The sequence below is a fragment of the Tamandua tetradactyla genome, chromosome 20 (genome assembly GCF_023851605.1).
Source record: "Tamandua tetradactyla isolate mTamTet1 chromosome 20, mTamTet1.pri, whole genome shotgun sequence".
Taxonomy (NCBI): Eukaryota; Metazoa; Chordata; class Mammalia; order Pilosa; family Myrmecophagidae; genus Tamandua; species Tamandua tetradactyla.
Genome location: NC_135346.1, coordinates 15,065,317 through 15,088,642, shown reverse-complemented (window position 1 = coordinate 15,088,642; position 23,326 = coordinate 15,065,317). Strand labels below are relative to the sequence as shown.

At 51.4% G+C, this 23,326-nt stretch overlaps 1 protein-coding gene across 3 annotated transcripts in view; it reads right to left on the bottom strand.

Annotated features, from left to right (window-relative positions):
- The window catches only part of SLC25A48 (solute carrier family 25 member 48), a 49,025-nt gene extending 26,614 nt beyond the window's left edge, over positions 1-22,411 (bottom strand). For 2 of the 3 annotated variants that reach the window (XM_077138513.1, XM_077138514.1), the window contains exons 1-4: positions 22,138-22,405; positions 19,466-19,509; positions 9,915-9,986; positions 7,285-7,543 (exon numbers count right to left, since the gene is read on the bottom strand). In XM_077138513.1, coding sequence (XP_076994628.1) covers positions 7,285-7,543; positions 9,915-9,986; positions 19,466-19,509; positions 22,138-22,183 — 421 coding nt within the window. In that variant the 5' untranslated portion in view covers positions 22,184-22,405. Of the gene's footprint in view, positions 1-7,284; positions 7,544-9,914; positions 9,987-19,465; positions 19,510-22,137 lie in introns of all 3 variants that reach the window. The other variant, XM_077138512.1, reaches the window with a different exon arrangement.
- Positions 22,412-23,326: the final 915 nt, after the last annotated feature.

The following is a 23,326-nucleotide window of genomic DNA, read 5'->3' as shown; positions in this document are numbered from 1 at the left end:
CAGCATGGCGCTGGCGAGGCTCCGGTCCCCACAAAGGGACAGGGCCATTGTAAAAGGGGTTTCCTCGCAGGTGTCTCCCTGTGGACCCAGCTCTTCCTTCTTGCCAAGTGGCAGAGGTCCCAGGAGAAAACCTCTGCTAAATGGAAATTCTCTTTAAATGTACCCACTGTAATCTGGTAAAACCCTTCGGATAATGATATTATAATAAGTACCAAGAATCTTTAAAATGGCCCTACCCTCTGACCCACTCATGAATCAAAAGGCCCGCACATTTAAGGAAATTACCCTAAACGAAGGCAACCCTTCATGGACACAGCTACTGATCACGTTGTTATTTTTAAGAGTAGAAAATTGTAAATAACTAAATGTTTCCAGTAGGAAAACTGTTAAATGATGCATTTAATAATAATAATAGCCGGCAACACATGTTCAACGTGCCAGGCACTGTGCTTAGGGCTCCGTGTATATTTCATTCTTATACTCCCCCTCTGTGAAACGGCTACTTTGCTGTGCCTGCCTTACAGATGAGTAGGCTGAGGCTTGGCGATGGCAGGTGAGTTCTCCAAAATTCCTCAGCGGCAGTGGAGGGAGGATTTAAAGCAGGCATTCCAACTCCAGAAACTGAGTTCTCAACTACAGTATCTTGACTCTCTTGATGTGTGTGTATTTGATGGAATACTGCATATCCAGCTTACTTTTCCATCTCTTTTAAATAATTTTATGCTATTTTAACAACACGGGAAATATTTCTGTTATAGTGTTTTAACTGTTAAGTTAAAAATAGGCTATGAGATCATTTCTATAAAATGGGTACAACCCCTTTAAACTCCAACCTACGAGTATAGAATAGGCAAGGAAATGCATTAAGGTGTTAGCAGTGGGTAACACTGTAATACTTTCAATGTTCTGTGTTTTGCAAATTAAAAATACATAGATATTGTTTATCCCCCTAGAATAAAAGCTCACAAACTTTGGGTCACTACTGCTGACAATCATGTTGAACTCACTGGCCTTCTATTTCTGAGTCCCTCCGCCAGGTAAGCTGGACTGTCACCTCAACGTGGTCTCAGCCCCACCCATCACAAGCCCAAGTAGAGAAGCCAGCGGCCTCTGGTGCCTTGCTCAGGGTGCTTGCCTCACCTCCTGGGGCCACCACCCGGGACGTGGCCCCCGGCCATCTTGCGGTAGAGCCACACGCAGCGAACAATCCTGCAAGTTCCGGCCAAGGGTGGAAACACGGATCTCAGCACATCTGCCACCCAGAGTGGGGCCTGACCCAGACCAGAGAGCTCATGGGTCTGCACAAGCCCCAGCTCCTACCTGTTCTATCCAGTCCACAGAGCTTTAGGTGCACAGTGCTGCGTTTGCTTATTTGCTTTTTTAAATTCAATCACCTGATAATTTCCCATTGAAAGATCTTGCAGGAAAAAAAAAATCTAGCTTACTGCTTTCTCTTGAAAATCAAAAGTCCTGCCATGTCAGGCCGCTTGGCAACAGTCAGCTGGAGCGGAGATGTGGCCACTCCCTTGGAGAAGATGCAGGTCCAGCTTGCCACAGTCCCCACCATTCCCTTGTGCCTCCCACCTACTTAGGCATTTGCACTGCTCATTTACTAATGCTAGAGCTATGTGGGGAAAGTGAAACAAAATCTGTGTACACATTTCAAGCAAAAGAGGAAAAATGAAGCTTACATGAGAAGGGTTGTGGGTGTCAAGGAAAATGGGAGATGCTTCATTTTCCAGGCACTTCTGCCCATTTATGTTACTTCCCTGATCCCAGTAAGCCACTTCTGGCTTAGAAGGTTCCTGAGGAATACATAAAAGAAAAATCACATTCTTCCTTATTTTCTGAAGAGCTCCCAGGCAGAAAGTACTGCCCAGTGACCTTCTGCTTGCGTCTCTTGCCCCTTCCTCAATAGCTCATCCTGCCCTGCATCTGGAGTCACCAAGACCATCCCCCAAGGGAGGTAAGGAAGAGTGGCCATGGCCAGAGGGGCAGCCCAGGTCAGCCAAGGATTCAGGCCCATCCCTGGTATGCTGGTTTGAAAGGATGTATGGTCCCTAGAAAAGCATGTTTTAATCAAAATCCCACTTCATAAAGGTAGAATAATCCCTATTCAATACTGTATGTTTGAAACTGTAATTAGATCATCTCCCTGGAGATGTGATTTAGTCAAGAGTGGTTGTTAAGCTGGATTAGGTGATGACATATCTCCACCCATTTGGGTGGGTCTTGATTAGTTTCTGAAGTTCTAGAAAAGAGGAAACATTTTGGAGAATGAGAGCGATTCAGTGAGAGCAGAGAAGAATGACATAGCCACAAGAAGCAGAGTCCAGCAGCCAGCGACCTTGGGAGATGAAGAAGGAAAATGTCTCCCGGGGAGCTTCATGAAACAGGAAGCCAGGAGATGAAGCTAGCAGATGACTCCGTGTTCGTCATGCGCCCTTCCAGATGAGAGAGGAACCCTGACTGTGTTCACCATGTGCCTTTCCAGATGAGAGAGAAACTCTGACTGTATTTGCCATGTGCCCTTCCACTTGAGAAAGAAACCCTGATCATCGGCCTTCTTGAACCAAGGTATCTTTTCCTGGATGCCTTAGCTTGGACATTTCCATAGACTGTTGTAATTGGGACATTTTCTTGGTCTTAGAACTGTAAACTAGCAACTTATTAAATTCCCCTTTTTTAAAGCCATTCTGTTTCTAGTATATGCATTCTGGGAGCTAGCAAACAAGAACACCTGGGAACCCATGAGCCATGCCCATGACGTGAACACTTCTTGGAGATGTGCTCCAGCCCACTCCCCCCCACGGTTTGAAGCTGCTTCCATGTGTGATGATTTCTGCAAAGGCCCAGGTGGCCCAATGCTGCCAAAGTTGTTGCAGTCTGCATTTCTACCAAATCCCGGGGCAGAAGCAAAACAGTCACCAGTGGGCTCAGAGCAGATGGCCGGGTTTTGAACTCACTCCACTTGGCAGTGGGTGCGGGGGTACCGGGCAGAGGCTTGTGGGGGCTCAGCTGGTGGCGGACCCTCTAGCCATAGTCTCCACTCACTCAGGTAAATATATCTTTGTGTCCGTCTGTCAGTTAAGCCACTGGGACCAGGCCTGTGCCAGTTTGAAAACATTGAAAAGCCATGTTTTAATCCTGAACCAGTCTTGCAGGAGCAGCAGTTTCCTTTAACTCTGATTCAATACTGTAGGTTGGAAAGCTTTGATTAGATTATCTCCATGGAGATGTGGCACGCCCAATTGCGGGTGTGAGCTTTGACTGGATGGAGAGGTGACCCTACCCATTTCAGGTGGGGCTTGATTAGTTTACTGGAATCCTTTAAAAGAGGAAACATTTTGGAAAGATCCTGAAATGACAGAAGCTTCAGAGCCCACACAGCCAGAGACCACTGGAGATAAAGAAAGAAAATGCTCCCAGTGAAGCTGTTGAAGAGGCCTGGAGAGAAAGCCAGCACATGCCGCCATGTTCGCCACATACCTTTCCAGCTGAGAGGGAAACCCCGAATGTCATCGGCCTACTTGAACAAAGGTATCTCTTCCTGGATGCCTTAATTTGGACATTTTTATAGCCTTGCCTTAATTTGGACATGTTCACGGCCTTAGAAATGTAAACTTGTAACTTGTTAAATTCCCCTTTTTAAACACCATTCCAGTTCTGGTATATTGCATTCTGGCAGCCGGCAAACTAAAACAAGGTCTAATGACTTTGAGCTCTGGAAGGGCTGAGAAATGTCTCCACCCTAGAAACTCCTTTTGTCCTTTACAAAGAATCTTCTGTGCGCTCCCAAAGGCCAGTTTCCTGGTACCCTAAGGAAGGACAGAGCAAACACATGTTCATTTTCTTTTGCTGCCTCAAGGAGTTTATTCAAGAGAACCGGTTTTCTTCTGGCACCACAGATGAACAGACAACCCGAGGCAATGGGAAGCTAAACACACGAGGAGGGCCAGGGTATCATGTGCCTCCTGAGACACCATGCTGTCGGTGCCTCCCCCAGCAGAGGCATGGTCCCCATGCTCTCACCGCTCGAAGGCTTATCAAAGAGACAAAACCCTAGAAGGCCCTGGACTTCTCAGATGGGCAGATCCAGAGAGCCCTGGCCCAGGCGGGCCATGTCCCAGGCCCCTGTGGCCCCCGGCGAGGCAGGCATGGGAGTGACCCTCAGGGCTGCCCTGCCCAGGCCCGTGGTCCTGACCTCCAGGCTCTCCTTCCATCCTGTTCCTCAAAGCCTTTCCTGACCCTCCGCCAGGCTGAGAGCACTTCCCTCTCCCTCCCACACACCACGGTGTGTAGGGGCCCAATTCCCATCTGTTGCTCAGCTGCATGGAGCTCTAGGAGAGAGACAGGACAGCATCTTTCATTCACCTCTGGGTCTCCAGCACCTGGCCCTGGGCTTGGCACACAGCAGCTGTACAGCTATTATCTGCTGGATAAATAAACAGGGATAGTAATCCTTCCCTCCTCCCACCGTCATGGTGGACATTAAATGGGATGATACGTGTAAAGCACTTAACACAGAGTCTGGTCCAAAATAAGCACGTGACAACAGCGGCAGCTGCTAATGAGGGGAGCTCAGCTTTCTGAAATGGCAGAGAGCTGCACACCCAGAGTTGGGGCCCTTCCTGGGTCTGGTCCCTTCCCTGGCTGCCACCCAGGCTTCTGCCAGTGTCCAGGGGCTTCCAGCCTGGCCTCAGGACTCCCTACTGCTCAGGCTCCTGCGTGCCAAGCTGGCCACCATTCGAACACCTGAAGGCCAAGGTGGGAGTGGGTGGGTGGGCAGGACGCTGGGATGGAGCCAAACATTGTCAAGAAAGCTCAGCAATTAATTTTGCTCTTAATGTCCCAGGTTTTGCAAAGGAAGGCATTTCTTAAGAAACACCTCCCTTAGGGTCCAGGTTGGCTGAGACCACCCTCCCATAACACACACATCCTATGCACACATGCCCACCCCTATTTCCTCCCCTTCCAAGCACAGAGCTCTCAGGTAGTGAAGGAGGCAGAGCTGCCTGCAGGAATCAAGGAACCTGCACAGGCTGCCTTACTGCAGAGCCTCTTCCAACATCAAGACCTCCTGTGCCAGTCTGAATCTGTGGTGGACCCCAGAAAAGTCATGTCCTTTAATCCTCATTCAGTATTGCTGGGTGGGAGTTTTTCAATTATCCATGGGGATGTGACCCACCCAATTGTGGGTGGTGACTCTTGATTAGAGGGAGATGTGACTCCACCCATTCCAGGTGGGCCTTGGCTGGAATTCTTTAAAAGAGGAAACATTTTGGAGAAAGTCCCTTTAGAGCCACGACAGAGCCTGCCCAGCCAGAGACCTCTGGAGATGAAGAAGGAGAACACCTCGAGGAGAGCTTCGTGAAACAAGAAGCCTGGAGAGAAAGCTAGCAGAGGTCACCATGTTCGTCATGTGCCTTTCCAGTTGAGAGAGGAAACCCTGAACTTCATTGCCTGTCATGAGTGAAGGTAACCTCTTGTTGGTGCCTTAATTTGGACACTTTTATAGACTTGTTTTAATTGGGGCAGTTCCTCGCCTTAGAACTGAAAACCAGCAACTTAAGGAATTCCCCTTTTTAAAAGCCGTTCTGCTTTTGGTTTATCGCATTCTAGCAGCTAGCAAACTAGAACACCCCCTAAGAGTTTTAAGGTTTGGGTATAGCCTTCCTTTTCACCTGAGACTGAGACAAGAGCTCCTGGAGTAGACAGAATAGAGCAAAGAGCCCAAGATTAGAGGCCAGGATTCCTGGGTTCTAATCCTGCTCATGATGTCCTTCATTCCTCTACAGTTTTGCTTTTGCCTCTGAGATGGGGCCAGATCAGCAAGTGTCAAATATTTCTCTCTTTGATCAAGCTCAACTATCCCAGACACGAGTCAATGTGTCCAGTAGAGGAAGGCAGGGATCCCCTGTCCTCATCTTCCTGGGTCGCCCCTGAGAGCGTATGCTCTGTGACCTCCTGGATGAGCCAACCAGCTGGTTGCCTGGCCCCTCCCCACAGGCGGACAGTGACCACGGGTCTGGGGGTGCTGAGTGCTCCAGCAGGCATGAAGCAGGTCCTCAGGGTAGCTGGGTCCCAGCCCCTCCACAGGTCCTGGGGAGCCTCAGCATTGTGCTCAGAGGGTACGCAGTGTGTCCTTGGCACCTCCGAGGTGGGCACGGGGTGGAGCCTGAATCAAGACACCCGGGCTGAGTGGGGGAAGGGGCGCTGGGCCAGGGGAAGGGGCTTCAGTGTGGGGCACAGCTGAGCCCGGCCTCTGTGGGCAGAGAGAACAGACGGGGCTCATTCGGAAGAAAGGGCTTATCCTGAGGGCTGAGAAGCATGTGGGAGGCTGTCAGCCCCGACTGGATGCCTGAGTGACAAGAAGTGGCCCTAGAGAGCATAGGCCCAGCTCTTCCATTATATAGACTAGGAGACTGGGGTCCAGGAAGGGGCAGTTTCTTGCCCAAGGATACAGAGTGAAATTAGTGGTAGAGCCTAGAATCTAAGGCAATGAAATATGTCTTCTAAGACCCCAAGCTTTTCCTCCCTCTAGAGTTGGCAGTGTCCACTTCATACAGCAGGTGCCCTCCTGTTCATTGTAACATCCTATATCAAAACAACTATTCCCACGTTCCCAGGGAGGAGAAAATGACAGATGCAGTTTTTTTGTTCAGGAGTACCCACGTCTCATACCAAGAAATGAAGTTCTAACTGGAATGTCAAGGGCTCATAAGCAGGCGAGGGTGAGGCGGGAGCTGCCCCCTTCACACCTCTGTGCCCAGTCCAGGTAAAAGATCAATGGTTAGGAGCACGAACTTTGGAGTAAGAGAGATGCGGGTTTGAGTCCCAGCTCTCAGGGCCAGCTTCCTAGGGATGAGATCTGGCAGTCACACAGGACCCCACAGTGGGCTTAAGGCTCTGCTGCTGCATTTTAATATGCTTAATAACATTTCCAGAAGGAGCTACCACATTCCCATTTGATGTTATGAATGTAAATTAGGCAAGTTCTGTAGCTGGTCCTGGCTTGCAAGTCATTAATTGTGTGTCCTTGAGTAAATAACTAAATGTTTTGGGAGCCCGGAGTTTTCTCACCTGTAAAATGGAGACAATAAAAGCACCTGCTCTTAGCAGGGTGTGTGGCACATAATAAATACTTAACCCATGACAGCTACTACTACAGATCATAAAATAATAATAGTTACAAACTACTACGTGGCAACCACTCGCTAGATCCAGCAAACACGGAAGGGGTCACGGGCCCGGGGACACCAGCGCCCAGTCCCGGCCTCTTACCTTCCCGAGAAGGGTGCGTCTGCAGCTGCAGCCGGATCTTGACGAGGTCCACGGGCCCGCCCAGGCCTACCGAGACCACGCCCACCACCATGCTGGCCAGCACCAGGTCGCCGAGGCTGCGCGCCGGGCCCGCCCCCAGCTCCTCGCCGCGGAGCCGGCTCAGCAGGCGCTGCGTGCTCCGGAAGACCCCGAACACCACCGAGTTGTAGACGGCGATGCTGGCGAGGGGGAAGGACATGCCCTTGAAGAAGCCGAACACCTGCGGGGAAGCCCGGCGGGGGCGGGGGGGGGGGAAGCGTGAGGACCCAGGCGGCAAAACGGGCGGCAAAAGGGGGAGGGTGCTCCGCCCTGCTGCCCCTCGCCCGGCTGCAGGTCACCACGCCAAGACCTTTTGCCCCGTGGAGCCTTCAGTCTGGTGGGGGAGACGCCACAGAACAAATAAACCAATAAGCCAGCGAGGAGAATAAAAGAAGATGTGATGGGAGAGACAGTGGGGGGCAGGGGCTGCCGGCTGCTCGCGACTCTGCCCCGGGGAGGAGCCGGGTCCTGCATGCCGTTTTTTTTTTTGTTATTTTTGTTTTTTACTAGAATAGAAAAAAGTTAATATAATATTATTTTATTAAATCTCCGTGTTTGAGGGATCCAAGACCATGTAAAGCTAGAATAAAACAGCAGAAAGAAGCCAGGGCTCTGTAATATACATTCATTCCTGTCCTATCTACATGAATATGTGGAATATTCTCTCCGTGTCAGGTATTTTGCAAGCAGTGTTGACTTTAATCTCATGTTTAATAATCTTTAAGTCCCCCAAGCATTATAATGTTTGCATTTTTAAAAATCCTGAGCAAATGTCTGCGATGAAGTATTTTGCTTTGCAAGTTCTGGTTGCAGTTTGATTCAAGATGGGCTAGGGGATTTCTGCAGGGTAAAACTACTTATGCAGGGTAAAACTACTTATGGAAGTAACATATGTAGTGTTAGCCGTTTCACAGGTATGCAATATGCACATGGGCTTATCCAGCCTCAGTGATATGCATGCACCAATTGTGGCATATGATTTGCAGTTTGTCAGTTTGACATCTGCACGATGTTTGGATTTCTGTACAGTGGTGCCCAGATCCCGGGCCTGCCACCAGTCTCCGGGCACCTGCCACATGCCAGGCGCTGGGCAGCAACGGGAAGGAGTCGGTTTCTGCCCTCTTGAGCGCAAATTCTAGGGGCAGGTGAGGCCAGGGGGGTACAGACAAACCGCCAGGCAAATTACAAAACAATGGGCAGGTCTGTGGCGAGGGGGTTGGGAGAGGATACTTTTGTAGCTAGAGAGAGGAGCCCCCGGTAGCCCCCTAAGAAGAGGCTTAGGCACACATGGGGCCCAGCAGGCTGAGAAAAGGGTGCTGGGTGCTGAGGTCAGGGTTCTTCACGGGAAATTCCACAGGCCCGTGGAGGAGTCAGGGCGGTTCACACGCCTCAACCCTTGTGTCAAATACGAGAAAGCCAGAAGCCATAAGACGGACTCCAGGCTGTTCAGACCTGCTGACGCTGACCTGCGTGGGCTGTAACCCTGTTTGCCAGAGGCAGGACATCACACACATGTGCACATGCACACTTGTGTGAACACACACACACATGTCCCCATGCACGCCCCCCCCCCCCCCACACACACACCCTGCTTCGGGCTCCTCCTCTGTTACACGGTCGTTTAGATAACTAAGGGCACTGCTTAGCCAGGAGCTGCTCTGTCCCACAGAAACGCCCGATCCCCCCAGTAGCCCTGAAGCAGGGCACATGCTGCTGGGAAGGGCAAAGAGGATCAACAGCTGCCTTTCAGGGCACCGTGGAAGCCCACAGCGTTACCTGGGAATAACGAGGACACGGTTTGCTGGGCTCCCCCTCCTTGACCTTAAAGGAGGTGATGGAAAGAATTAAAACAACACCTGAAGCAAGACCCATGTTGCCCGTGGAAAACCTCAGGGTACAGGCAGGTTTCCTGAGCTCTAGGGCATTCCTGATAGGTACAGCCCACAGGGGGGCCAAAATTCCAGTGACTTAAGTCCAAGCTGTCTGCATCAGGGTTTGAGTCTGACCATTTCTTTAAATCCACAGGTCATTACGTCCTAAATTTTTAATTTTATGTCAAATTCCCTAAAGAGGGGCCTTAGAATGTATTCCTAAATGCACAGGTGAATTCTCAAGAAGGGAATGGGATACAACTTCTACAGAAATATTCCGTTTCTTCCCTTTGAAAAGAAAAAGAATGGCCTCAAGCAGCCTTGGTGCAAAGCTGGCTCCCCGGCGTCTGGAATCAGCCATTCCTCGCCAAATTCAGGGAAGCCCATCCGCACATGGCTTACCAGCCGTTCATTCAGTTTTGAAAAACTGACAGGTCCCTTGGTTTTTTTCCTGGAATTTTCTACACTGTGGTTTTATGTTTTTCAGAATTTTTCCAGAAAGGCTGCACAAAACCAGTTATTTCCTGCACTAGGTGACAGGTAGGTTTAGGTAACACGCCATACTCAAGAAGGTTGGGGAAAAGAAGAGCTGCGGTGATGGGGGGTGTTGGGGCCTCCCCCACCTGCCCCCCATCTCTCATAGGAGCCCTGGCGGGCACCCCCTCAGCCACAGCCACTTACGCTTTCCCTCCTGTACACCGTGAGGATGCAGTTGAGGGTGTTTCCATAGCCGGTGCCCGCCTGCAGGCGAGTCTGTGGGGAGAAGCAAGGGCAGTGAGGGCCCAGCCCGACACCTTCATGAACCCACTGCCCCCCCAAGGGGCCTCAGGAGGGGAAGTCCTGCCCGGGGCCTCTGGCCAGCAAGGGCGTCTTGGGGCCAGTCCCGGTCAGGCAGGTGCTCTGCCCTGCACAGACCCTGCTGCCCTCATCCGACCCGATCAGACCTTGCCGAATGCACCAGAAGTCACTCTTTGCAAGAACAAACATCAGTTAGTTGGGCAAAAAATGATGGTGGCTTGGGGATATCCAGTGCAAAAACCAAACCATGGCTCTCACAAGGCAGCTTCAGCTCTGTCCGGCTCCTGTCCATCCCCTCCAGCCTGACCACCGGCTCTCTGCACCCCCTGCCCCACCCCACCTGGACAACAGCTCTCAGGTCTCCCCAGCTGCTCCCTGCTTCTCCCTCGCTCCCTTGGTCTATTTCTATACAACAGTCCCAGGGATTATTTCCAAACAGCAATGAAATCACATTGCATCTGTTTAAAGCTCCCCCGTGGCCTCCCGTTAAACTTGGAATAAAACCCATACTCTTTACCAGAGCCCAGGAGGCACTGGGAGCCCCAGCCTCTCTCTCCCCCGCCTTGCTTGCTGTCTCCACCCCCTGCCCTATGCAATCCCCAAACCGGCACCATCCCAGGCCCTGGAGCCCCAATTCTGTGCTGCCTCTGGCCCTTTGCACTTGCTGCTCCCCCTGTAAGGCCCTGCCGCCAGCTCCCACTCATCTTCTGGGGTCTGAGCATCAATGATCTGTTTTCCGTTTACTTTTGTTGGACTCCTGTAGTGCAAGATGGTCTGTCTGTCCTTCCTCTTGACCACATGGCCTGGTGAGCCGCTGGCAGTGGTCCCTGTGACCAGCTGAGTGAGGGGCTGGAAGTTAAGGGATGCAGCCCTCCGGTGGAGTCCAGCTTTGGTGACAAGGACGGCAGTTGGCAGAGTGTCTGAGTGAGCCCACAAAATGCCCCAGGTACCCCCCTGGCCCCATCCCTCCTTAGATGTCCATCCGAACACTTCCTCAGCACCCTGGCATGCCAGTGTCTGGGGAGGAAGGGGCCACGAGAGGCACGAGGAGACGCCCTGACCCCGGGACCCCGAACCCCGTGCCTGGTGGGGTGCTAAGGCCCAGGGAAGTCAGCCAGCAAGTCACAGAAAGACCTGAGCTGGACTCTCAGGGAAGTGGAGAAGACTCTGGGAGAGCTCACACCACAAAAACGATGGTCTCTGAGGGGGTCATCATGGGTGATTTTGATTTTCCGCATTGAACTGTTCTGCATTTTTCAACTTTCTTATAAGGTGGTATAACTTTTGTTACAATTTTTAGCTTGCATAATTAAAAAAATAACTTTTAAGTGCACAAGCAATACAGTCTCTTAATAAAAACATTTCAGCATGACATATAAGGCTAAATCCCAGCTTGACCCAACCTGAAGCCCCTCCCCTCTGCCCCCCTGCCGAGCACACCGTGGCTAACAGCACAGTGGACAGTTTGATAGGCATCTGCCTACATATTTTTATCGGTTCATACAACCATAGGAAATATATAGTAGTCTTTTAGGCCTAATGCATAAAGGGTATCTGTTCATAAGTACTACTTTTATAATCAGAAAAATGTGTATGGTCCTTCATTCAACCAATGTTTATTGAGAGTCACTGTTCCAATGTCAGGGAATTCAGCAATGATCAAACAAAGGCCCCTGCAGGGAACTTATAACCTAGTGGGGTGGAGAGACGGAGATGATAAAAAATAATTCTCAAGTAAATATGTGTCTGAGGACGACAAGTGCTATGGAGAAAATAAACCAAGGAAGAGGGATAAGAACTAAAATTTCAACTGAATGGTGGAGAAGATTCTCTGGAAGATGTAGCAAAATGGAAACTGGGCTTTCCTTCTTGTTAAGCAGAGCCACAGACGGCTGTCTTGGGGTGGGATGCCCCCAACCAGGACAAGGACGTGGGTCACAGGGAGTGGGGAGGACCTCTTTCTCTCTCTCTGCCCCATTTGATGCTGGTCCCAGTTCTGTCTGGACTTTCTCTGGGTGCTGACTGCCCCCCAGGTGGGATCAAGCTTCCACTAAAAAGGTTGAGTGATTGAGTCACTCAAGCAGACCATGCACGAGGGAACTTGGAATCATGGCCAAGCAGATGATAGAGCAAAGGTCGCTAGCTAAGCCGACCAAGCTGGCACCGAGTCCTGCAGCACTGCCCAGGCTCCAGGCCCCCAATGACAACAGGAGCTGGCATTTAGTGGGCACTTCTGTGTGCCTGGGAAAGCGCTGGGCAGCTCACAGAACTTATCTTTGAATCCCCCAAATGAATGAAATATTTGCCCAGTCACTATGCACTCTATAGCCAGGACGTTATGAGCTGATGCTCTTCTAGATGATGGCTCTCTTTCCCATTTGAAGCTCTCTGGACCTCCAGGGAGAAAACGAGAGGGAGAGAAGGATGGGTGCCCAGTGCGAGAGCAGGAGTTGCGGCTGCTGCCTCAGTGCTGGGCACTAGCCCCATCGGCCGGACGAAGCAGGCCATGCCCTGGCTGTCCTGGCCCATTATGCCTGCCCGTAGCTGGCCTGGATGGGTGAGGGGGCAGACTGCCATGGTGGGGATTGTGCTGGACCAAAGCAAGGGTGGTCATGAGGGGGAGGAGACACCCCATGAAGCCAGCCTATAATCGCCCAATCCAGCTGGTCTTAAAGGCAGTTGAGGCCTGATTAGAGAACATGGCCATGCTGCACCACGCATAAACCCATATACGCAGCTGTGCAGGAGCCAGGTGGGCAGCTCATTCCCAGTCCACAACCACCGAGCAGCCATGGAACTCAGCAGCTGGGCCTCCCACCTGTGCCAAGGCAGCTGCGGGCAGGGGAGGAGTCTCTGACCTGGGTCAGAGTTAGAGTCCTTTGAGCCTGGGTCTCCCATGGGCTAGTCCTGGGGCTTCCCTGCACCCCTGCATCTGTTCACCAGGGCAGGAGCACCTTGCCCGTTGCTCTTTCCCCAGGGCCTTGCACAAAGGAGACACTGAGGGACTGAGCTTCAGAACAGCCCCACTAGGTAGGTGCTACTTGCTCACTTTAGAGATGATTGCATCGTGGCTGACAGAGGGTAAGTGCTGAGCCCTAGGTCATGGGAGAGTAAATGGTGAGGTCAGTCTTTGGGCCGTTCTGACTCTGAAGCCCTTGTCCTTGGCTTTCGCAGTGGCCGGGGGCTCTGAAGGAAATGTGGACCAGAAGAAAAGCAGGAGGATGTCCTTGGGGGCAGCAAGGACTCTGGGCCTTGCCCCTGGGCTGGACACAGCCTTGTCAGTTGGCATCACCAGGCTGGTGCCCACAGCGGGGAGGCTCTTGGGGTGAAGAGAGACTGGATTTAGTTTGATAGAAGGGTTCCCTCCAGGAGTTCAGGTAGCAGGAGAGACAGAAGAGAGCCCCAGCCTCTCATTTGGACAGGTGGCCAGGCCATGGGGGGAGACTTGCTGGTGCAGAGGGGGACGGGCCCCTAACAGGCACCACTGGCCCCCTGCCCAGGCTTAGCACAGAGGGAATGACGCTTGAACAGGAAGAGATAAAGGGTGGCTTTGTCAGACAGCTGTAAGACCCACGGAGGCAGGGATTGGGCTTGCCTTGTCCACCACTGATTTCATAGCACCATACAGTTCCTGGTCCCGAGGAGGTGCCCAGTAGGCATTTGTTATATGAGGGAAAGGTGGGCTCTGTATAAGGGCTGTGAAGGAGCCAGGAAATACCCTTCACTGGCCTGTGCCAAGAGTTCCCACCAGCTAGGCCACTCTGCTGGTTCACATGATTTCTAGAAAACATCACGCTATGCTCATTCATAAAGCACACTGTGATAGTTAGGTCCAGGTGTCAGCTTGGCCAGGTGGTGATGCCCCTTGGTTCTGTTGCTGTGGACTTAAATCATCAGCACATGAAATTCGTCTATGGCTGACTGCATCTGCAGTTGGCCAAAGGGAGTGACATTTAATTTAATTAGCTGGAGGCCTAAAAGGTAGAGGCCAGAAGCAAGCTCAGCATCTCAGCATACCTGTCTCAGCATTCGGAGCTCAGACCCGATGTTTGGAAATGCAGAACGGAGTCACCCTGGGAAAGCCGTGAGAACCCAGAAGCTGGGGGGAAGCCCAGCAGGCATCACCGTGTGCCTTCCCATGGGGCAGAGGCAGCTAGAGGAAAGCCAGCTGCCTTTCTCTGAAGAACTATAAATTTGTAACTAAATAAGTTCCCTTATTAAAAGCCAATCCATCTCTGGTGTGTTGCATTATGGCAGTTTAGCAAACTAAAACATACCCATGATGCATTGCCCACAGTGTCCAATTTCAGTTTTTCTTTGAAGCAGCAAGAATGGTAAAGATATTTGTCACTTGTGAAGCCCTCCAAAGAGAGGCTCTAAGTAAACATTTTAGGAATTCCTCCATCTGGTGGACTGAATGGGAGCCTCCATAAAAGATATGCCCACCTGGAACCTGTGAACGTGACCTCATTTGGAAAAAAGGGTCACTGCCAATGTAGTTAAGTTAGGGAAACTGAGATAAGATCATCCGGGATTTAGGGTGGGTCCAGTGACATGTCCTCATTAGAAGAGGGGCAGATACAGGGACAGAGAAAAGGCCCCTGTGCAGCCAGGTGGCACTGGGGAGCTGTGTCCTGAGCCGGGGAGCACGAATGCATCGGCCACCCGAGGCCAGGAGAGGCGTGGGGCAGTCTGTCCCGCGGAGCCTCCCGAGGGCTCCACCCGGCCCACACCTCAGTGCTGCCCTTCTGGCCGCCAGAACCAGGAGAGAAGAAGTTTGTGTTGTTTCAAGCCACAAAGTTTGTGGCAATCTGTTTTTGGCAGCCACTGCAAAGTAATATACCCCCGATGGTTTACAGTTAAATCTCCTATATCCATTTCAACAACAATTCATTACCGACTCCCTTTGAGCAAATCAATTAGTTTTTAGAGAGTTTTTCATTTTTAAATTAGCTTTCAAACAGCATCCTCTCGTGTGCTGGGGCAGGTCCTCCGGCCAGGCGGCAGAGATGCCACTGGACAATGAGCACAGGCTTCGGAGGTGCCCCCGGGGAAACCCCGAAGGGAAACTTAGTTACGCCATTTAAGTCAGGGAACTTAAACGCCTTCTCCAAATTTGGTTAAGATACATTTTTCACGTGGTAGTGGTAACAAAGAATAACTTAATTTATGTAGGATGATATTGAGAAAGACAGCAATTACCAATTTTGAATGCCTGCGGGGTTCCAGGAGGGCCCCTCCAATCTGACACCTAACTTGGGAGGCAGGGACTCAGACCTGTTTAGCAAAAGGCTACACAGGCAGGGAATGGCACAGACAGAATTCAAACCCTGAGCCTGCATGGTTCCAAAGCCCACGCTCTTTTTTTTTTTCTCTCTCTCTTATTAGAGATATTTATTATAGAATGTATAGATATAGGAGTCCATTACAGAGTTTATCATACACAGGAAAACACAGAATTAATGCAATCTGTGCACTGTAGTTGACAGTAACATCCTAATATTCTTTCACCAACAGTAAAAATTACACCACAGCAAAAGTAGGGGTCAATAATAGGAGTGGTGAAAGGGCAGGGGATGTTCTGGGTTTTGTTTTTTCTTCTTATTTCTTTATCTGGAGCAATAAAAATGTTCTAAAAATGATCATGTGAAGAATACGAAATTATGGAATGATCCAGCAAGCCGCTGATTATATACTTTGGATGGATGGCATGGTGTGTGAATGTATCTCAGTAAAATTGCACTAATCAAAGTGGGAGCATTGGAGCATTACAAGGTTGGTGATCAAGATGGAGGAGCAGATTTCATTCTGTATGTAAAGCTGGCAAAGTCTCTGAATACTCTCTTTCCTGAGAATGTGCATTGACAAGGAAATGAATTGGTGTACAACTTCAGAGAAATCACACGAGACCTTTAAAAACACTGATGCCTGGGTCCCCCTCACCGCAAGGATTCTAGTGGAGATGTTCTAGATTGTGGCCTGGGCATCAAAAGTTTCCAATGGATTTGAAGTTACAGCCAGTATTGAGAATCTGTGGTGCTTCATGAGAACTAGGGTTTCAGGCTGAGTGGATATGGCCTGGAAACTGTAGCGAGGACATGCATTCAATGGTAGGAAGCCGGAAACCCACTCCCAGCCTATCTCATCGCCACCTCCGTTCGCACAGTCTCTGATGGTAAGATCCCCCAGAGCCATGTGTCTCTTTGCCTCTGCTTTCCTCTGAACCAGGCCCAGTGGGTTGAACAGTCACTAGAACACACCGTCAAGTGGTGCTAAAAAAGCCCACGCTCTTTGCAGCTCAGTCATGCCGCCTCCTGATCAATCAGTCAAGCTATCAATACACTACTGAGGATCAAGGCTATGACATCAACCTGCCCCCCAAACCCGTTCTTCCTGGGTTTCTCAGGCACCCTTGCTCACCTCACTAAAGGCACACTGGCCTTCTTTGTTCTCCTTTAGTACAGATATCAAGGCCAGTTCCCACCCTGGGCCACCAGCTATTCTCCTGGCCACAAGCACTGTGTCCCCAACTCTGTATACCTGACTTCTTCCTATCATTTGGTCTCAGTTTACCTGCCTCCCCTGCAGAGAGCTTACCTCCCCTCCCTCTGATACAGACAAGCCCTAGTCACCTCCTCTCTCACAGCCTGGTGACTCTTCCCAGCACCTACCACTGCCTGCAGCTGCCTTGTGCCTTTACTGTCTTCCATAATTATTGTCTATCACTCCTAAAAAATATCTATCCCCTTACCTCCCTCACTGCTGAATCCTCAGAGCCTGGATGTGTTTATGGTACCTAGCGGACAGGTACTGGATGGATGGGTGCCGACATCTCTCTTGCAGAGTCTCCAGGGCTAGCTGCATTGGCACCTTCTCCCCTCTCTGGCCCCTTCCCCAATTCCAACAACACGATAGAGAGACTTCTGGCCCAACACCCCTCTACCCCGTGGCCCCACCCACCTCCCTCTACCACCTCCTCTGAGGCATGCAAACAGGCCCTGGGCACTGGGGTGCTTCCTGACAAAACAGATTCTTCATCCTTCACCTTTCCAGTCCAAGAGCCTCTGGCTCACCTACTCCTGAGCGTGGGCAGCAGAAGCCTGGGCCCTTTTGGGAGCACACACACTCTCCCGGGAGTCCTCAATTAGTTGCTACCCCACCTCAGCTCATGGACCCAAAGGCTTTGCCCTTTTGCCCATCAGTAAATGGGGGGATTGGACTAGCCTTTGTCATCCTAGAAGCCCTGCCTTGGACTCCCCCATAAGCTTGTGTTCAGTGCACTCGCAGCCTTTCCCCAGACCCCTTGCAGCCGCATCTCTTGGGGGAAATGGAAGGTGGGACTCCCCAGGAAGCTTGATACTCAATGAAGTCTGAGGACCACCAGCCTGTGGCCTTGGATGGTAGATCCTCAAAAAATGGTGAACACTTGCATGTCTAATGATCAAGACTGTGATATTAACATCGGAAAAATCAATGACCCATCTCACTTCCTCTCAAATGTTCATATGAGTTTTCTAAAGTCTTCATGTCTCATGGAAATGGCCACTAAACATTACTCTGATGAGGGTCTCAGAGCCTCTCTTTCTCTGCAAGTGCCCTTCTGAGAACCAGACCCAGCACCGTAGCGCTCAACTGCTTTTGGCTGTGGGGAGAGGAGCTGGGTTGGCTGGGAGGCAGGGCCTGACGTGATGGCACTGTGCCTTGGCATCTGCAGCAGCCCCTGGCTCAACTCACTCCCTCACCCTTCCCCACACGCCGGGCCACCTGCTGGCAGAGACGTCCTTCTGTGTCCCAAATCCACATTCTGCCTGGGTACCTCTGTTCTTGCAGTTCCATGAACTCCCAACGAGCCCCTGGGCACGGGCAGCCAAAGGAGAAGGCACAGTCCTTGGCAGCCTTAAACAGTGGCGGAGCTCTGCTAGCCTGGGGCAAGGTGTGGCCCAGAGAATGATTTCCAAAAAGGGAAGCCACTGCAGAGCCTAGTACCGTCCACTGCGGTTGGGAGTATCCAGGGGGCTGGTCCCCAGGGGCCAAGTCAACAGTGCTGCCATGACATTCTTCTTTGAGAAACCGGCTCTGTGGCCATCTTTCTTCATCCAGGGAACATCTATTGGGCTCTAGTCTGTGCCTGGGGAGAAGGCACTGGACAGTGAGGCGGGCTGGCCTGGGAGCCGGGCTCAATTCTGGGCTTTGAGTCATGGACCTATCCCATCCCGGCTGTGAGGTCTGGGCATGTGCCTGAAGTCTGCACCTCACACTCCCCCCATGTAAACTGGAAGGATTATACCAGCTCCAGGAGGGCCTGCTCCTCTCAACGCTGTGTGGTCCTGGCTTCCAGCACTGTGCCCTGCCACCATCCCCTTGGGCCAGGACCGCCTTAAATAACCCCTTCACCACCCAAAGGCTTTCTTCATATAGTTTAGACCAGTAGGTTGATCTTCCCATTATGAGAAGGGTGGGCCTGGGCTCTGACCTATGGAGGGAGGGAGACAGGGGAGAAAGAAAACTGCAGCAGCCATGTGAGAAGGGCCTCAGAGGTTCCTCTTTGTGCACCATCCAAGCAGAGCCTTAGAGCTGGATCTGGAAGGCACAGGCGAGGAGGCACTGTTCTCAGTGCCATGCTCTCAGTGTGTGGCTCAGAGTTCTGCTCACCTGCTGGGTACAGGTGGGAGGGGTGGGTGTCAAAGAAGGCCCCTTTGTAGCATCTCACTCCATAGTGTTGTACTTTGCTGTGTGATCCCTTTCTGGGTCTCATCTTCTGTATCTGTAGGACAAGTGGGCTGGATGATCCCAAGCCAGATGGCCCTCCCAGCTCCAGAGTCCTCACACACCATGTGCTTCATCAGGGTGTAATGGCTCCCTGACAGCCAGAGTCCCAACCTCACATTTGTGACCCCTGAGGAGTGAGTCTGGCCCATCTTTCCTGGACTCTAATCCCACAGCTGCTGTCAGAAACCTGATGCATCAGCAAAACGGGCAAGTGGGTCTCTCCCAAGGATGGACCCATCCAGTTTCCCCACCCCAGTGCCTTCGCACATGCTGTTCTCTGTGCCCAGAGTAACTTTTCTATCACCTGAAACCCAACCTTAACTGTTACGGCTCAAGTGCCAACGTCATACTCAAAGCCTTTTCAGTTCCTCAGCTCCATGAGGACGTGGAGAGGACACTCACCAGTGTCCCAGCCCCCTCCCCCACCAGCTCATGAGAAACTGGAGGGAGGGTAAGGGCAGTTACAGAAACAAATTCACTGCCAAGCAATGAGGGTAAGGCCATTCCAAACCAGCCCGCCTGGCACCCCCACCACTCAGGCTGGTGGCACAGAGCCTGCCCTGGCTGGAGACTCTCTGGGGAATCAGAAACAGCAGGTGCATTTCCCTGGGCAGTCCCGCTCCAGACCCCTTCTAAGAGGTAATGGAGAAACATGGCTACTGTACCTTGACTGTGTCCAGAGGATGGCCAACGACGACGCTGGCTGCACCTGTGGATAGGAGAGGAACACCTGGTCACTCAGCCCCTGGCCCCCAGATGCATCAGCGGGCTCTTGCAATGGGGCAGAGGGCTCAGGCACACACAGTGACTCTGTCAGTGCCCAGTGCCAGGGAAGCCCAATGTGATCGGCGCTGCTCCAGGACCAGGGGAGGGCAGGAAAACTGAGTACCACTTGGCCCTGCCACAAGAAGCAAGCACCCCAGTGAAGGGAGTTGAAGAGAAAACCCAGAAACTTTTCAGTTACCCACAGTTTACTAACCTGTCTATGCCTCACTTTGAGCATGCATTTGGTGGAAATAATAAGAACATTATTCCATTGTGAGGATAAAATGAGATAATGAGCGCAAAGTACGTAGCAGCGAGCCTGGCACTTGGCGCATGCCCCCAAATAGATGCTATTAGTATTGCATTGTCTTTATTTATTTATTTGTAAAGAAGATCCCAATGAAAATGATGGACACTCTGTTTCCCCTCACTGATAAAAGCCCATCCACACACATACTCAGAAATCCTGTACAATGTTGGAGCGAGGCAAGGATGCCCTGAGGCCACTCCAATTAAGAAACCCTTGTTATAGAAGCCTGGTGACAGAGAGATTGCAAGGAGAGCTATTCTTCAGTCAAATTCCTTTTCAGGCTGATGAGGAAGGAAATGTCTGCTGGCAGAGGTGATTTAGGCAGGTAAGGGCAGCTAAGCGATCCTGGAATATTAAATATTTACAGGGGACAAATAAACAGCTATCCCAGAGCAAACTGTGCCTTTGTCCAAAACCTCTAGACCCTGCCCCGCTCTGCTTCCCACTGAACTGGGCAGAGGCATAGCAGGTGATGGGCAGTGGGAAGCCATATATTCGGCTGGCGAGAAGCTTCACACTCAAGGGACCCATCCCAGCAGGGGAAGGACTGCGCTCTGGTCACTGGGGCCCCAGCCGCTCAGCCATGTGGGTGTGTCCCTCACTGGGGGCATCCCTCAGCCCAGGCAGTGGCCCCAGATCTAGCCTCAAGTCAAGTACCTCCCTGCTCACTCAGTTGGCCGTCCATCTCAGAGCAGGGCATTTGAGATAAAACAGGTAATTTCAGGTTAGTGGTTTTCAGATCTCAGGACTTCAAAAAAACCATAGAATTTCAAACCAAACGTGGAGGATATAGTGGTGAAATGTTGCCCTGCAAGGTCATAAAGAAAGAACAACTAAGGAGCTGGGGATGGTTCAGGGTTCGGATGGCAGACCCTGGCCCCAGATGGCCTGGGCTGGAATCCAGGGGCTGCTGGATGCACGGCCTTAGACACTTGGCTGAATTTCTCAGACTCCATTTCCTCATCTGTAAAATGGGAATGCAATAGTAGTACCTTCCTCCAGGGGGGTTGTACTAATTAAAGAGATATACACAGACACAAAAGACTACCTGAAACATGGTTCAATTCACATGAAATGCCCAGAAAAGGTACAGGTATAGAGCTAGAAAGTAGATTACAAGGGTGCATATGCCAGCAAGGCATGCCTGCGGGCACAGGAGTCAGCTCTGCTCAGGAGGGGAAGGAGGGCCCCTGCAGCCCCTGTGGGAGCAGACCCCTGCTAGGTGGGAGGGGGTGCCAGGAGGAGAAGAACCCTTTGGTTCCTATTTTCTTTTTCCTACGAATCTCTCTGTTTCCCCCAAACCTACCACACTTGGTGGGGGCATGAATGTGTCAGCAGCTGGCTCAGCACCTCAGTTTTTATATTTCACTTTTTCTCTGTGGAGGGGCTGCATTTGCCAGCATCCCTTTTCTGATGAGCCTCTTAGGTGGGGCCAAAGGAAAGAATGCTTTTTTTTTATTAATAAGCGGAGTCCCTCAAACGACCCCCTGTCCCTCCCAAGTAGCTGAGAAAGGAGGAGAGAGAGACCAACTAGAAACAGAAGAACGGAGAAGGGAGGGAAAGGATGCGACTCTTTGCCCAAGCAAATCCGTCCCAGGCCTCGTTAGAGAAAGGCTCAGGGTGGTGGGAAGGGACCCAGCAGGCGGAGAAGAGGGGCCTGAAGAGGGGCCTGGGAGAAAGGCGGTGGCTGACGGAGTCTGAAGAAGGGCAGATGGGTTCCTCTCTTGACAGTCTGCATTTGCAGCCCAGCGTCTAGCAGGTCCACTGCCCGCTTTGTGAGCTCCACTCCCTCGGGTCGGGGCACCCTCTAGGGTCCATCTGATCCCGAAGCTGGGCTCCCCCCCCTCCCGAGGACCCACGGCAAGCCCCGTCCATGCACGCACGTTCCCCGGAGCCACATCCTCAAACTCGGCTGCGCAGGTCACCTAAGGGTGTGTGAACACTGGGAGGTTCCATTGACGGTCGCCTCCGACTGGCGGTTTAATCATTACCAGATCAAGTTTTCTGGGCTCTAACTTGCAGGTAAATGGTAAACGCAGGGTGAATCGCTGTGGAGTTCAGCTCCAGCAGCACGCGAAGAGCAGAAAAGCCACCCCGGGGGGGCGCGTGGTTCCCCGGGACGTCCCACAGTGAGCAGCGCGCACGCTGGGGGGTGTCTGGGCAGCGCGCGGGGCGCAAAGCTTCCCGACAGAGAGCTCGGCGTGCAAACTTGGCCCGCGCAACGCTCGTCCCGGCTCTCTCGGGTCCCTTGTGCACACTCACCTCCGATCCAGCCTGCCACAAAGTCTTCCAGCTGGAAGCTGCCCATGGCCGGTACCGCGCGGCGCCTCGTCCTCCCGGAGCTGGGCCAATGCCCTCTCAGTGTCTGCGGGGCATGGCCCGCGGGGCCCTAGGGCGCCCGAGGCAGGAAAGCGGGAAATCGGGGCACGCCGCAGGTCCTACACCAACCCCAGTCTCCAAGTGTCCCGCCGCGCGGGCTGCAGCGCCTGCCACTCCAAGTGCCCTCGGGCTGCTGACATCACGCAGCCTGTGGACCTTAAAGGCACAGCACCCCTGCAGGGCGAGGGTGCCCTCGGCGCAGCGCGGTGGAGAAGCAAGGACCACTAGGTGGACTTCCCTTAGCTCTCCTTTCTCTGTCATTCTCTCCCTTGGCCAGTGCATTGGAGGTGGAAGTGTCAGCCAGTGCTGCATTTGTCTCTGTCCTATCAGACCCTGGAAACTATTTCAGGTTTTTTTTTGTTTTTGTTCTTGTTTTTTCCAATTCAGCTAATGAATATTTGCAAAGTTCCTTACAAGAGGTAGGGAGGCAGGCCTTGTTCAAAGTCAGGAATATTTTATTAGAAACTCCAAGTTTTTCTGTGGTGTGACTATTTACCTGTGACACGTCCTTGATTAGGCTGAAACAGCACTGAAATTATTCTAACAATGTCCAACCGTAAATGTGAAGTTCTTAACAACTCGAGGGGCTGACTGAAAATCATGGGACAATTTTGCTATAAAATACACACAAGACACAATTTTCCATACTAGTTTTAAAGTTTAGGGACTCTTCCCCCAACCTACCCCCAAGCCTTTCTGTGCCACTGAGGTCAAGAGCTCTATTAATGAATAATTGAAACAATGTGTGGAAAGCATCTAGCCTCGGCTTAGGCTCCAGCCCAGTCCTAAATAAATATCAGCTATTAATATTTTGTGTCCCACTCACTGTGTCTAGCTTAGCCTTCATAACAACCCTGGGAAGTAAATACCATTATTCCCATTTCATAGAGGAGGAAAACGCTGATATATTTGATGCATATAATATATATGTATATGTCATATATATATAACAACTTTAGTCTTTTTAGAAAACCGACTGAAATTAGGAGAAATTTGGAAAATTGTCATTTCCTGAGTTACAAGCTTTGCTGTCTGAGGGCAGATTTGCGTTTGTGAGTCTCATGGTTATCCC